This window comes from Mus pahari, chromosome 9, assembly GCF_900095145.1.
Source record: "Mus pahari chromosome 9, PAHARI_EIJ_v1.1, whole genome shotgun sequence".
Lineage (NCBI taxonomy): Eukaryota > Metazoa > Chordata > Mammalia > Rodentia > Muridae > Mus > Mus pahari.
The window spans coordinates 48,402,658-48,418,698 of record NC_034598.1 but is presented as its reverse complement, the minus strand read 5'-3'; the positions used below and the strand labels follow the sequence as shown (position 1 = coordinate 48,418,698).

At 44.9% G+C, this 16,041-nt stretch overlaps 1 protein-coding gene across 2 annotated transcripts in view; it reads right to left on the bottom strand.

The window, feature by feature from the left end:
* The window catches only part of Rab5b (RAB5B, member RAS oncogene family), a 19,189-nt gene extending 3,479 nt beyond the window's left edge, over nt 1-15,710 (bottom strand). Inside the window, exons 1-5 of one of the 2 annotated variants that reach the window (XM_021205093.2) lie at nt 15,631-15,710; nt 6,260-6,520; nt 3,013-3,164; nt 2,650-2,772; nt 1,028-1,121 (exon numbers count right to left, since the gene is read on the bottom strand). In XM_021205093.2, coding sequence (XP_021060752.1) covers nt 1,028-1,121; nt 2,650-2,772; nt 3,013-3,164; nt 6,260-6,422 — 532 coding nt within the window. In that variant the 5' untranslated portion in view covers nt 6,423-6,520; nt 15,631-15,710. Of the gene's footprint in view, nt 1-1,027; nt 1,122-2,649; nt 2,773-3,012; nt 3,165-6,259; nt 6,521-15,473; nt 15,604-15,630 lie in introns of those variants that run through there. The other variant, XM_029542454.1, reaches the window with a different exon arrangement.
* Between the last annotated feature and the right edge of the window lie 331 nt (nt 15,711-16,041).

The following is a 16,041-nucleotide window of genomic DNA, read 5'->3' as shown; positions in this document are numbered from 1 at the left end:
TTATTTATTTATTTATTTTGGTTTTTCAAGACAGGGTTTTTCTGAATAGCCCTGGCTGTCCTGGAACTCACTTTGTAGACCAGGCTGGCCTCGAACTCAAAAATCCGCCTGCCTCTGCCTCCCAAGTGCTGGGATTAAAGGCGTGAGCCACCACGCCCGGCTCATTTTTTATTTTTAAAAAAAGATTTATTTATTTTATGTATATGAGTACACTGTAGCTGTACAGATGAGGTTGTGAGCCTTCATGAGGTTGTTGGAAATTGAATTTTTAGTACCTCTGCTTGCTCTTGTTGGACCTCCCTCACTTCGGTCAACTCTGCTCGCTCAGTCCCTGCTTGCTTAGTCCCTGCTTGCTCCAGCCCAAAGATTTATTATTATACATAAGTACACAGTAGTTGTCGTCAGACACTCCAGAAGAGGGCATCAGATCTCATTATGGGTGGTTGTGAGCCATCATGTGGTTGCTGGGATTTAAACTCAGGACCTTCAGAAGAGCAGTCAGTGCTCTTACCTGCTTAGCCATCTTGCCAGCCCCCTTTCTTTTTTCTTAAGACAGGGTCTCTCTATCTGACCAGGAATTCATTACATCGACCCAGCTGGCCTCGAACTCACAAGAGATCTACTGGCTTCTGCTGCCCAAGTTGAAACAACATCATTTTAAGGTTTGGGGCCATCACAACATGATGAACTATATTAAAGGGCTGCAGCATTAGGAAGGTTGAGGACCACTGCCTAACACTTATTATATAGTGCAATTAGTTTCAGACTTGTGGCAATCCTCCTGTTTTGGCCTCCCAAGTGCTGAATGATAAGCATGTAGTACCATGTCTAACTTTAGGATTAAGTTTTTCTTGTTTTGCTTCTTGGCAGTGTTGGGCCTTCCATCTCCTATGCAAGTATTGTACAACTGTACTCCATCTCCAGCCCCACACCTACAGGAATTTATAAAACTTTATCCTTCATTTTGGGTTAATGAAAACTTTACCTACAAGGAGAAAAAGAAGACTTCAGACCACTCTGATCTTACCTATTGCCAGGAAGAGATCATTCACATTCATAGCAGTCTTAGCTGAAGTCTCCATAAATAATAAGCTGTTGTCATCTGCATATGCCTGAGCCTCCTAAAAGGGATGAAAGTAGCATTGCTTTTATATTCCCATGTAGTACTCTAGAGTGAAGGAATATTTTATGTACTCTCCTTTTAATGACCTTTTATATAAGGACCCTGGTATATAATATATAATACATACTTTATATATAGCCCTGGACCCATAACATAGTAATGATTCCCATCAAGGTAAATCCATGCCCACTAAATTCAACAGAGATGTCAGGAATCTGTGTGTGTTCACAGATCCAGATGTGCATGTAGAGGACAGAGGTTGACTTTGGGTATCTTCCTCAACTACCGTTCATCTTATTTGGTTTCTTTCTTTTTTATTCTTTTCAATTTATTGTTTGTAGGAGGAACGGCATAGCCACCTCCGTATAAATACTGGGGCCACGCAGCTGCAAAGGCATCTCCTGCAGGAGGACCTAATTGAGGACCGCCTGAGAGACCAAGGATTATTTATGTAAATGATGTCAGCCAATCAGGAACTGCTGTTTTGGGGACCAATGGGACACGAGTGGAGGGTGTTAAAGGAGCTTGCAGCAGTTCAGATGAGCTTGCTGCCGAAGTCTCAGTCTGTGTTGTTGATTCCACACCACCTCACTTCCAACCCCCAAGGGCAGGTAGGGTCAGGAAGCAGGTGGTCCAGGGCACAAACAACAACTGTTTGTGTGTATGCACACATGTGTGTGTGTGTGTGCATGGCTGAAAGCCATGGTATGCTTATAGAGGTCAGAGTCAAGGGTGAAGTCAGCTCTTTCCTTCCTTCTTTATGTAGATTTCAAGGACTGAACTCAGGCCCCACCTTTACCTGTAGATATCTTACTAACCCCTGCCTTATTGCCTTTTAAGATAACCTCTCTCAATGAACTTGAAGCATCTACTCTGTTTTAGCTAGAGAGACTGGCCAGTAAGCCCTGGAGACATCCCCAGCACTGAGACTGCAGGCAGGTGCAGCCTTACCACGCCTTTTTAATTGAGTGCTGGGAATCCAAGTCTTCACACTTGCCACACGAGCACTTTACCACCGGAACCACTTCCCCAGGGTGAAGAATCTTTTTTGTTTTGTTTTGCTTTGTTTTTCGAAACAGGGTTTCTCTGTATAGCTGTGGCAATCCTGGAACTCACTTTGTAGACCAGGCTGGTCTTGAACACAGAAATCCGCCTGCCTCTGCCTCCCGAGTGCTGGGATTAAAGGCGTGCGCCACCCCGCCCGGCCCCAGTGGAGCAGGGTAAACTGACAGGGTCTTTGGGCTATGGTGTGTCAACAGTTCCTTACCTCAGATCTAACTATTTCCTGCTTCCTGTTTCACCCTGGCACCCTACAACTGGTATTTCCCTACTCCTGGGATCTGGAACTTTCTTCTGATTACTTTAAAATCTGTTGGCTGCCGTTTGGTCACACTGTTGCTGTATCTAATCTGGTATACAACTAGGAAAGGAGAGAATGAAAGCCTCACATGAACATTTCAGGAGACTGGGAAAAAGAGGTCCCACATACAGACCAAGCATGCTAGGGATTCTGTAGGCCACCTTACTTCATATTCCACCATGCGCTTGTTGGCAAGGTCAGCTTTGTTCCCTGCCAAGGCAATAACAATGCTAGGGCTGGCTTGCCGCTGTAGTTCCTTTACCCATGTCTTTGCCCGAGCAAACGTTTCCTGGGAAAACATGAGAGAGAGAGAGAATGTGCTGGAATGAGTGCTAATCCACAATCACCACCGTCTCAGCCCCACACCTCTCCTTCCCTCTGAAATCATGGTCTCTGACACCCTGCATCCTGTGGCTTAGTGCTTGAAAGCATAGTTGGTACTTTTATCTTGCTATTTAAGAACTCTTTCCTCTCCCCACCTAATTTAATATCTATGAAGCTCAGTGAACAGTTTCCTTAGCCCACTTACCTGATTAGTAATATCATAGACCACGATTGCTGCCTGGGCACCCCTGTAGTACATAGGGGCTAAACTGTGGTACCGCTCCTGCCCAGCCGTGTCCCAGATCTCAAACTTGACTGTTGTGTCATCTAGACACACCGACTGGGTGAGGAAGGCCGCTACGAAGGAGAAAATGAACAAGTTGTAAGTGGGACGAAAGACTGGAAGATCCCACTCCCCTTCATGTTACCTCTGCACATCCCAAGACCAGCTGCCACCAAGGCCCATCAGCTACAGGTTTAGTGATCTCCATTCATGTAACATTTGAAGCAGGATCAAGATGGCTTCTGAATGTTTTTGAGTATAGGCCAGAGGCTCAGGAGTTCAAGGTCATACTTGACTAAGCAAGTTTGAAGCCAGGCTGGGCCAAACGAACCCTTAGATTTGTTCATTTATTCACTTAAGAGTCTCCAAGCTGAATGGTGATAGTGCATTCCTTTAATCCCAGCACTAGAGCCTGGCGTGGTGGCGCACACCTTTAATCCTAGCAGAGGCAGAGGAAGGTGGATTTCTGAGTTCAAGGCCAGCCTGGTCTACAGAGTGAGTTCCAGGACAGCCAGGGCTATACAGAGAAACCCTGTCTTGAAAAACAAACAAACAAAAAAAAATCCCAGCACTAGAAAGGCAGAGGTAGGTGGATCTCTTTAAGTTTGAGGGTAGCCTGGTCTACATAGTGAGTTCCAGAACAGCTAGGGCTACATAAAGAAACTCTATCTTTAAAAAAAAAAAAAAAAAAAGAGGCAGTAAGTATCAGACAGAGTCACACCAAGAAGTAGGAGGAGGAAGGTGGAGAGTTGGCTTGGCAGTCAAGAGCACTTGTTGCTTTGTCAGAGTTTGATTCCAAGCACCTACACAGCGGCTCACAACATGCGATTCATCCTCCAGGGGATCCAACATCCTCTTCTAACCTAGTAAGCACCAGACACACATAGTGCACAAATATGCAAATGAGAAAAATATTCATATACCCCAAATAATAAATCTATAACCATAAAAAACATTCAGACAAACAAAAAGAATTACAAGGAGTCACGCATGGTGGTGGTGTGTCTTTAATCCCAACACTAGGGAGGTAGAGGCAGGTAGATCTCTGGCAGGAGGACTCACTGGTCAAAAGCACTGGTTCTTATACAGGACCAAGTTTCAGTTGCCAGCCCCCACATGGCAGTTCACAACCATCCATCATTCCAAATCCAGGGATCTGATGTCCTCTGCAAGCACCAGGCACACATATGGTACACATACATACATACATACATGCAGGCAAAACACTCACACACACACACACTAGAAATGAATCTTTCTTAAAAGTTGAATAAGGCCTACAGAAATGGCACAGAGGTAAGGAGCACTGGCTGCTCGGCCACAGGGCCTGGGCTCAATTCCCAATACTCCCGAGGCAGCTCACAACTATCTTTAAGTCCAGTTCCAGGGGATCCAACATGCTCACACAGTCAAAACACATAAACATATAAATTATATATAAAAAGTCAAATAAGGCCAGGCGTGGTGGCGCACGCCTTTAATCCTGGCACTCGGGAGGCAGAGGCAGGCGGATTTCTGAGTTCGAGGCCAGCCTGGTCTACAAAGTGAGTTCCAGGACAGCCAGGGCTATACAGAGAAACCCTGTCTCGAAAAACCAAAAAAAAAAAAAGTCAAATAAGCAATAAAAACAGTAACTTTTAAAAATTAGATTTTCAGGGTCCAACACACCTGTATATCTGAGCAATTGGGAGGTAGAGGGAGGAGGATCAGAAAGACAAGACTGGGGCTGACGAGATGGCTCAGTGGTTAAAAGCCCTGACTGCTCTTCCAAAGGTCCCGAGTTCAAATTCCAGCAAACTCATGGTGGCTCACAACCATCTGTAATGAGATCTGACGCCCTCTTCTGGTCTGAAGTCAGCTACAGTGTACTTATGTAAATAATAAATCTCTGGGCCGGAGCAAGCAGGGACTGAGGGAGCGGAGTTGACTGGAGCTAGCTGGGGCTGACCAGAGCAAGCAGAGGTCTTAAAAATTCAATTCCCAACAACCACATGAAGGCTCAAAACCATCTGTACAACTATGGTGTACATACATACATACATGAAAGAAAGAAAGAGAGAGAGAGAGAGACAGACAGACAGACAGACAGACAGACAAGGTCATTCATTCTTGCTATACCGGTCTGGCCTACTTGAGTCTCCATCTCAAACAAACAAATCCCACAGGATTTTAAGATCTGGTGGCAGGTACTAGAATAACACACTTCTAAGATGCGCATGTGGAGGTCAGAGAGCAGCTCTGTGGAACTGGCTCTCTCCTTCCACGAGTCTAGGGACTGAACTCACATCTTCAAGTTAGTACAGCAAGCACCTTTACTTCTAAGTCATCTTGTTGACTCATATTTTTTTCCAGTAAAATGATTAATTTTATTTAAAAAGAAAAAAGATTTACCATATATTTGTGTGCAATGTATGGGTATATGCATGTGAATACAGATACCTATAGAAGCCAGAAGAGGTATGAGACCCCCTGGTTTGACTTCTGGGATTACAGGTAGTTGTGAACTGCCCACCTTATGTGGACACTAGGAATTCAGATCTTCGAAAAGAACAGCAAGCTCCCTTAACCACCGAGCCATCTCTCTAGCATCCCCAGGAAAATGTTTAGAAAGGGTTCTAATACAGACTTAAGCAAGTTATTAAGTAAAATTGGTGGTGCATGCTGGGTAGCGGTGGTGGCATAAACCCTTAACCCAGTACTCCAGGAGGCAGATTCACGCTGGTGTTTGTGAGTTCAAGGCCAGCTTAGTCTACATAGTGAATTCTAGGACAGCCAAGGCTACACAAGAAACCCTATCTCGGGGGAATTTAAAGAAGTGTCTAACCCTACTCTCTTTTTTTTTTTCTTTTTAAAAACAGGGTTTCTCTGTTGCCCTGGCTGTTCTGGAATTCACTCTATAGACCAGGCTGGCCTCGAACACCCCAGACTGCTGGGACTAAAGGCGTGCGTCACCATGCTCAGCCTGACTTTGCTTTTTAACTGTGTCAGGGCCTCACATAGGCCAGGCTGGCCTCAAACTCTATTGTTAAGAATGGCCTTGAATACCTAATCTTCCTGCATTTTTCATTTCTGGGATTAAAAACCCATCCTGAGAGTCAGTTCTAAAGTCATGTCCCAGATGTTCTTTCCAAGCCCTACTAAGTGCTGAACCTTCCCACTAAGCACTCACCTCCAATGGTACTTTCCTGGTATTCATGGAACTGTCCTTTGACAAAACGTAACACCAGGCTAGACTTCCCCACCGCAGACTCCCCCAGCAGGACCAATTTGAACTGGCATATCTTGCTGGCCTGGGGTTGCCCATTGGGCCTGGCTGTACTTCTGCTAGTCATAGCCAGGTTATCAAAGTAGGAGAAGGTAGAGGGAGGGGAATGCCACAAAGCGGCAAAGGGGGAAGGGGAAGGGGAGGGACTTCCAGGCCTCAACAGTCCTGTAAAGAAAAAACATGAAATTAGACACAGTTCCATTAAAACTGCATTTTTAAAAAATCATTGTTTTGTTTTATGAGATGGTCTAAAAATATTGGTATATAGTCCAGGTTGGCTTTAAACCTGTGACAATTTTCCTGCCTCAGCTTCCCGAGTGCTAGGATCAGAGAAAAGGACTACCAAACTCAATAAGGTTTCTTTAACAGGGTCTAGATAGCTCAGAGTGACTTGAACTCCTGATCCTTTTGCCTCACCCACTCCCACTGAAGTGCTAGACCTGCAGGCCCTCAAGTACCTTATGCCAAGTTTATTCTGGTTTTCTGAGACAGCGACTCATCAAATAGTAGTTGCTGGCTTGGGACTCACCATATAGACCAGGCTAGCCTTGAAATTACTGTGATCTCCCTGCCTCTTCCTCTGAGCCTTGTGGTTACAGGTGTGCACAATCACTTTTTAGAACAAGAACAGAATCTCATTTCCTTGTTTCTAAAACTTGGCTCTGGATGGCGCACACCTTTAATCCCAGCACTCGGGAGGCAGAGCAGGCAGATTTCTGAGTTCGAGGCCAGCCTGGTCTACGAAGTAAGTTCCAGGGCAGCCAGGGCAAAAAACTTGGCTCTGGTAATTAACTATACCACATTGAAAGGTTACTCATAGTTCTGATAAGGTCCTACACAGCTGACCTTCAGTAAGAGTGGTCAAGAGCAAAACAAGAACTGCTTCTGGGCAAGCATGGTGCTGTGTACCTGCAATCCCAGCATTCAGGAGGCTAGGCAGGAGGATCCATCATTAGCTTAAGGCCCACCCTGCCTACTCCTCCCAATCACCTATACACACAAAGAACTGCATCTGCAATAAAGATTGTTCTACCAGAGTGTGACTAGCAAGGGAGCAAGGGAGCTGAAATGGAGACTGAAAAGGAGTCTTTAATTCCTGCCACATCTTCAAAGCTTTCCCCTGAATCACAGCAAACTTTAGCTGGCCTGTCCAACCACAGGTACACTAGTATGAGACTGGGGTGTGTGTGTGTGTGTTTTCTCCTCCTCTTACTGATTGATTTACTGACTGACTGGATGGTTCTGAGGATTTTCACAAGCTAGGCAGGCAAGTATTTTACTGCCGAGCCCTTAGTTTTCTTAGATAAGATCTCACTACATAGTTGGCTTGATGCTTAATATGTAGCCTAGGCTGGCCTCCATCTGATAGAATTTCAGGTGCTGAGCACCATACTATGATTTTTTTTTTTCTGGTGTCTTGATGCTACCCCATATTTATATTTAACATTTACATATATTAACTATTATTATATTCCTGCAAAGCACCCAAGATATGAAAAAAGAAATAGGGGAATGAAGGTGAGGGTAAATAGGATTAGCAGAGGGTTGAAGCAGAGGAGCCACGGACTCACAGATGACTGTGCCCTATGGACGCTATACCAACAGTCCTAATCGTCCTGACTTGCAGAATCATTAAGTGTGTGTGTGTGGAGGTCAGAAGGCAGCTGCATGAGCTTGCTCTCTCCCTCTACTACATGGGTTCCAGAGATGGACATGTATCCTTACCTGATGAGCCATCTTGCTGCCTTCCCGCTACTGTTCTAAAGACTCACACTCTGGCTGGGTGTGATATTGGACATTTAGGAGGCAAATACAGGTGACTCTTGAGTTTGAGACCAGGCTGGTCTACACAGCAAGTTCCACACTAGTCTGGCTCCTACATGGATATGTGTGTACATCTATAAATATGGACAGACAGTTTTCACAATTGTCCAAGAAATCTGAAAACTATTACTGCAAATCAGAACTATTTTGCTTCTTTACCAACTGTGCAGTCTTCCTCAAACTGTGGGCTATACAACAATAATGATCTTGAAATCAGAGGGGTGGAATGAAGCTGTCTCTGGCCAGCCTATAGCTATCAGTGCTACTGAAACACTTTTAGATGTTTAGGTGAGAACTTACTACAGAGCATCCCAGGAGCAGGAGAGCCCTCAACCTTGCTACTAAAATTATAGAGCCGTGTAGCTGTAGCCCAAGCTGCCCTGCCTCAGGGTGTTGACATAGGTCTTCACCAACATTCCCAACTGATTTTTTTTTTTAACTAAGAGTTGACAATGGGCAAATGATCCACTTAAATTAAAAAACAAAACAAAACAAAAGAAAGGTACCAGCAATTGGGCTGTAACCTTGAGGGTTGATTTGGCTATGGCTGGCTAGCTGGGTGTCACCTTCCTTCTACACAGCTAAAGGTTTGTCCCTTCTAAAGAACAAACAGCCTTCCTGGAGAGAGGACTCTTTTTCAGTCAAGGGTATATGCTGCCTGCCAGAACCTCCAAACAGGCTCTCAGGCCTCAGAGGCAAGGAAGCAAACCAAAGCACAGCAGCAGTGTCCTCATCCCCACCTTCAACGGAGGCCAGAAGACTTAACTTCCTAAAGAGCAGCTGAGCAGGGCCTACAGGGCCAAGCAGGTAATCACAGTACTTAGGACTGCTGAGTTCAAGGCCAACACACACAAAGCTGAGGGTAGTGATGCCGATCTAGGATCTCAGCACTCAGGGGGCGGAGCAAGGGTGTCATCACAAATTTAAAAGGCAGGGTGTGAAGGCACCCACCTTTAATTCTAGCACTGGTGAGGATATCTGAGAGACCAGGGCCAGCAAAGGCTACATAGTTAGACCTTGTCTGAAAACATAAAAATTGACAGTCAACCTAGCCTACTGAGTTCTTGCCCAGCCAAAGTTACACTGCAAGACCAAAAAGAAAGGGCAGCCTCACAGACAGGAGCGGCTTAGGAAACACCTGCTAACTTGAGAGGACTGAGGTCTGTCCATAGGTCATCCCACTGGGCAGGGACACAGGAGGAAGTTCTCCAAGCACCACTGCAAAGTCCAAATAACAGGAAAGGTTGTTAGCCTGTCAGTTCCAACTAGAGGAAGACTGCATTCCTTAGGCCCCCATAACTTGCTTCAACTCAGTACACTAAATCTATGTAAAACTTCTGGAGGTCTATCATCTGCCAGTAAACAGAGTTCCCAGTACATGGCCACCACACTCTGCCCAGTCTGAAATGTCAGTCCTGTAAGGTCAGTCAGTCAGCTAAAAGTCAGTCCGTATGTCAAATACTCCATTTCCACTTTACAGGTGAGAAAACAGAGGCTCATAAAAGTTAGTTAACTTTCAGGCATTCAGTATAGCCAGCTGAACAGTATTTCTGCCCATTTTATATTACCATGCTTGCCTGCCTGCCTTCCTCCTCCTCTTCCTATATTATTATTATTATTATTATTATTATTATTATTATTATTATTATTATTATTATTATTATTATTATTTGACTGTGGCTGTGTATCCTAGGTTGGTCTTCAACTCAAACTCTATTTGCTTTTGTCTTCAATGTGCTGGGATTACAGACATACATCACATCACTTGGCCTCCCTCCACTGTATTTTGTTTTAAACATTTTTGGGGACAAGATAGACTTATACTTGTGGTGATCCTCTTGTTTTAGCTGCTCAGATGCTGGGATTATAGATGTAAGCCAACCACATCCAGCTCTACTGTACTTGGTTGCTGCTGAAGACAAGGTTTCTCTATGCAGCCTTGGCTGGCCTGGAAACCATATTGTAGACCAGGCTGGCTTCAAACTCAGATTTGCCTGCCTCTGCCTCCTGAATGGTGGGATTAAAGGCACTGACACACCAGATCCTTCTGTGCTTGTGTGCAAACGCGCTGATGATGACCAGAGGATGCTGAGATGTTTCTCCAGCACTGTCCATTTGATTTTTTGAAACAGGGTCTCTCTCTGGCTGACCAACTGTGCTCGGTCAGAAGGATGGACAGTGAGCCTCAGTAATCTGTTTATCTCTACACCTCGCCAGACCTGGAATTACATGTAGGTGATGGGTTTGGTTTTTTTTTTGTTGTTGTTTTGTTTTAGGGATCAAAATCAGGTCTTCAAAAGTATGTTTCCCACTGAGATACCTCCCCAGTCCCTCTACTATACTTCTCAAAGAATCAGGAATGATAACTTTGGTGAGGGTACCAAAATACAAATATGAGTGTACACCAGATAGAGCTTCTGTCTCAGTTCAGCGCCGGTAAGTACTTGCTTTGGAACTGGAAACTTTCCTAACTGAAAAGCGTAGGAGAGCAGGCCTTCCTGGGATCTATTCTCATACTGCTCCGACAGGACTGCCATCACTCCTCTGTAGCAGGCCTTAAACAAGCCCTACCTGGATAGTTGGCAAAAGGGGAACTGTGGCAATTTGTAGGACTCGGTGAGTTTTGGAGCCAATGTGAGATTTACTAAAGGAAGATGGGCAGAAGCCAACAGATACCTTCATTTCCCTTCCACTTGCTTTAGACCCAAATCACTGAAATCTTCAACTGAGTTCCACTACTTAGCTCAGCTCTTTAACTGTTGATTCAACATTATCCAGTGAGTCACTGGCTTAAGAGTTCCACCTCCTCCCCACTCCCCCTTGTTTCTCCAAAAGGTAAAAAAGCATGCTTATCGCTTATCAGCACGGCAGTGCTAACTCCCAATTATTGACTTGGGAAAGATTAGAACACCTTCCTTAATTTGTCTACTTAGAAAATCCCAAACTTATAGGGTTTAGTATAAATGTCACTTGTGAAACTACATAATTATCTTCTTATGATAGTAAAATTCATCATTGCTCTAGACTACCCCAAAAAGCTAATTAAGACCAAGACTGAAGGGCCAGGGAGATGGATCTAAAAAGTGAATTCCAGGACAGCCAGGGCTACACAGACAAACCCTGTCAGCAAAGCAAAGCAAAGCAAAGCAAAGCAAAGCAAAGCAAAGCAAAGCAAAACATAACAAACTAAAACCATTTATTTTCTGTGTATATGTGCACATATGTGCACATTGACTGCCACAGTACCTTTGTGGAGGTCAAAAGACAGCCTCTGGGAGTTGGCTTTCTCCTTCCACAATGTGCGCTCTGGGACTCAAACACTCATCAAGCTTTCAATACTTTTCTTTACCTGTAGAGCTATCTCCCCAACCAGCAACATATTTCTATCATGTATTTACCACACTGAGTTATATCCATTTACTCTGCTAAACCTCAAAAAGTGGGATTTCTAAAACCTTATGTAATTATAAATCTTCAGAGAAGTAGTAGTAGTTCATTAAGTGTTCCTGAAATTCTTCCCAACCTACTCCTCCCTGGACAGACCTCAGTAAAGTTTAGGGAGTTCTTGACAGGTTTTAGAACAGTTCTCTTCCAATGGAGTGACCGCACCCACACGGCACTGTTGTAATTCACATGGGCCAACTGCTCTTCCTGTCACCCGTTATTATGTCTCCCATGGCCTAATCACAGTGTCTCTGTAACACTGAGGCAACTCCTAGTGCCTAAAAACAAACCTCTTTGAGGTTTTAGGTGACGTTAAGCAGGTTTTTGTTTGTTTGTTTTCTGAGACAGGGCTTTTCTGTGTAATAGCCCTGGCAGTCCTGGAATTCTTTTTGTAGATCAGGCTGGCCTCAAATTCAGAGATAGGACTGCCTCCAGAGTGCTGGAATTAAGGGCATGCACCACCACACCTGAGAAGCAGTTTTTAAAAAAGCTCTAGGTCATTATCCCTGGCCTTGAGAAACAAGTTTAGAAATAAAGGTCACACCACCAGACAGCCAGGTATCCACAACCCCTAAAAGAAAAGTCCACTCTAGCCCAGAAACCTGTACTTTCCTCACTCAGCAATTCAGTTACTGTTCAGTCAATGACTAAGTCTTCCCTGAAACTTTCTTGGGAAGTAAGAGTATGCAGAGTATGGTCTGTGGCATCCTTCCTCTCAGAGGGCCATCGCATTTCCTTACTTGAAGTTCACTGTTTCACACTTCGGTTCCATTTGGCCTCACACATGCAAGGCAAGCTGTGCTACTGATCCCCTTCCCACCTGAAATGTCTCAGGGTTAGGAAGTAGGTGTCTGTTGCTTCTCCTACCTGATCTGTGGCTCCTTCCCAGAAGCCAAATATATTAACACACACAGACAAGCCAACCTCCACTAAAGTAAAGTAAAGTAAGAGAAGATACAGGGCACGATGTTTAAGGGGCTACGAAAGCCCTCTTCTCCCAGTATACTATTGTAACTCCAGGCCTGTGTTTGAAATTGGACATTGCTAAGCCTCTTTAGCTTCCTAAATATGCAGAAACTTCGGTAAATTTGGGAGATATTTTAAGTCACTATGAATAATTTATAGCTTAAATTTTAGCAATTCCAAATACAACCTCTATTTTCATTCTCTTTGTGCTTAGGATCTGGTAAATGCTAATCATATATTCTACCACTAGGCTACAATCGTAGACCCTAAATTTAAAAAAAAAAAATCTTTTGGACAGTAGTGATACTGTTTGGGATAGTGTCTGCTACATAGCTTAGCCTGGCCTTGAACTCTGCTGCTTCAGTCTCCTGAATGCTGGAATCAAAGGCAAGTTCCACCATGCCCAGCTTCCAGATCCTTTCTTGAAAGGTTTTAAGGAGAAGATAGGAAAAGCAAAACAATCCCCCCCCCAAAAAAAATCCAACCAAACAAAAAAAAAAACTCACAAAGAGACACAGAATAGGACAGGATATGATCAAGGTTTAAAGATGGCAAAGATTACAGAGGGTGAACACACATACACACATCCCAATAGTTTTCTCCAGGATTGGCTGTATAGGTGAGAAAGCTGGGAGGGACTAAACTGAGGTTTTTGCTGGACACCCTGCAATGCGCATATTAGAGGGCTTCAAAAAGTCAAAAAAGTCAAGTTAAAATTCAGAGAAATATGGGAATTTCTTGGGTCACTATACCAAGCCAGGTACAAGACCCTCTTCTGGAACCATTACCATCTCCCTGAGATAAGGAAGAGACAGTCAAGTACTGTGAAAATTCAGATGAACGTGGGACATGGGGCTTCTGATTCTTCACTCTAGTAGAGATGCTAACAACTATACTAAACAAAATTATTTCCCTTATTGTTTCCCTATAAAAATTTTGCTTATACATTTGGGCAGTTTCTAGACTACCCAGTGCACGGCTGTGTTTATACACTGAAGAAGGCAAATGATAACTCAAAGGACAGCTCCATGTTTGTTCTGAATTTGATAGAAGACAATATGAACGGCAAAGGGAACACAATAAATAGCAGAGTATCATCCAAGAGAATGCCATGGAGAGAATGAGAACAGCATTTAGGAGCACATGAAAAAACCTGTCTTTGCTTGGGTTTTTTTCATGTGTTCACTAAATAATGGTCTCATTCTTTCCACAGTATTCTGCTCTTGATTAGAATTATTTAATACCTCTAATTGTCCTAAATGAAATAAGCTATGTGTAGAAGGACTCAGATTTTATATATTTCTGTATAGCTTAAACACTTTAATATATGTATTATTACTTTGGTAATTAAGAAATGTAGTGATACAAGTTACTGAGATGGCTTGGCGGCACTTAGTGCTCTTGTAAGAGACCTGTGTTCAGTTTCCAGCACCAACATGGCATCTAATTGTCCAGCGGATCTAGTACCTTTTCTGACCTCTGAGGGGTCCTGCATGCATGTGGTACATATGCATATACTACGTAGTAACAAAAAAATAAATTCAGTGATAAATAACATTAGTATAGAAAGGAAAGAGGAGGAGGAGGTAGGACCCTAAGGGAGAAACCAATAGGGTCCAATCTATAGAAAATTTAACAGGTTAGCAAACCCCTCTGTGTGTGTGTGTGTGTGTGTGTGTGCATGCACCTGAATACCTGTGTCCACACACACACACACAGTATAATTTAAAGATATCTTCATTCTCTATAATCCGTCTTTCTAAACACCTCAAGGTTTGACCTAAATAGCTAATCTCTCTCTCTCTCTCTCTCTCTCTCTCTCTCTCTCTCTCTCTCACACACACACACACACACACACAAAAGTTCCTGAATAAGTGGACAAAGAAGAAAGGATGGTGCCAACCTTCTGGTAGCTACCTTCTCAACTCATCCCCAGACCCCTTCGGGGATATCACTCACAGTTCCTGGCATGGGTAGTCTGTCCCATTAACTATCTAGGAAATGCCCAAGTGCAAGTCTCACAGAAGTTTCAATAAACATGGTCCTTTTTATTTTTTAATGGCTGGGGATTGCTTTATCCCTTTCCATGCAAATGACAGAGTTCCTCAATTCTAGGTAAAAGTTAAGATTAGTCACCATAGACCACATTATGAAGTGGGAAAGACTGAGCAAAGCACTCCCAAAATTTCTTAGTTCTCTCACAGTATATGAAATAGGAAAAACAACGACTACAATCACAAACCTAAAGGAAACAGGAGGTAGTCAGGGTAAACTAAAGTGTAAGGGGGGCTGAACACAGAGCTGCCAGGAGCCATGGAATACATCATTTTACCTTTGTCTTCACTCCCTTCTCCTTTAGTACCCCAAACTTCAAATCACCACACCCAAGCACTAAAGGAACAAAAGAGTAAAGAACTTCCAAGATACAGAGCCTCCCCTCACCATCATTCCAGAAGTTCCCATAACTGGTAGCACTTTGGTCTTCTAGATCAGTCACACAGTCTTCATTTACTTCACTGAGACCAAATCCCTCTCGACAACACAGTACCCCTAGTTCCCCTTTCAGCAGTCACTTTCCCTGAAAAGAATGCCTCTCTCGGCTAAGAGCCCCGACAGTGGCTGTCTCTGGAGACCCAGCCTCGGCTACCCTCGGGGCTGGGCGTAGCACTGTCCCCTCCACACCTCCTGCCAAGTGGGCTGGCTTCCCCTTCCTCACTGCCTGGTCTCCGACCCCAGCTCCTCCCTCCTCACCGCGGTGCTCAGAGTCCCGAGGCCGGCCCTGGTCCTCGCCGGCTCCGGGTCCCCGCGCCCGGCCCCCGAGCGGCCACAGCCAGAACCCAGCCGCCTCCCAACTAGAGGTTCGGCTCCCAGCCCTGCCGATCACCTCCTCGGCGCCCACTAGGCCTGCGGGACAGCCCCTTCTGCCCTCTCCAGGAGGCTCTGGAGCCCTGGCGTCGGCCCGACCCGCCTCTGCCACAGGCCAGGCGGCGCTCCTCTCGGGACCTCCGCCTCTACCCTTGTGGGCTCCATCAGCTCGGTACCTGGGGCTCCGTCTCCCCCGTCGGGCCCAAGCCTGTGTGGAACAGACAAACAGCAGCAGCTCAACCAAACTCCTGCCCCCTTCGCCTCCTCCTCCTCCTCCTCGCCGGGGCGGCTCCAGCCAATCGCAAGATCACCCGCCTACCGTGGTGGGTGGGCTGTGCGAGCGTTCGCCCGCCAATCTTCTGGAGAAAGGAGGGCTTTGAGGGACTGTCACCAACTAGCACAAGTGAGAGACCGGATTGGCGAGGCCGCAAGCCAATACCTACACGAGAAGCCTTGAAGATTGACGGGATAAGTAGCCATTGAAGAGAGAGCTTCTGACAGGCGTGCACGTCAACCAATAGAACCTCAACACCCGTGACACCCATCCCCCGCCTTTCGACTCGTAAACATCTAATCAGGTGAGTGAA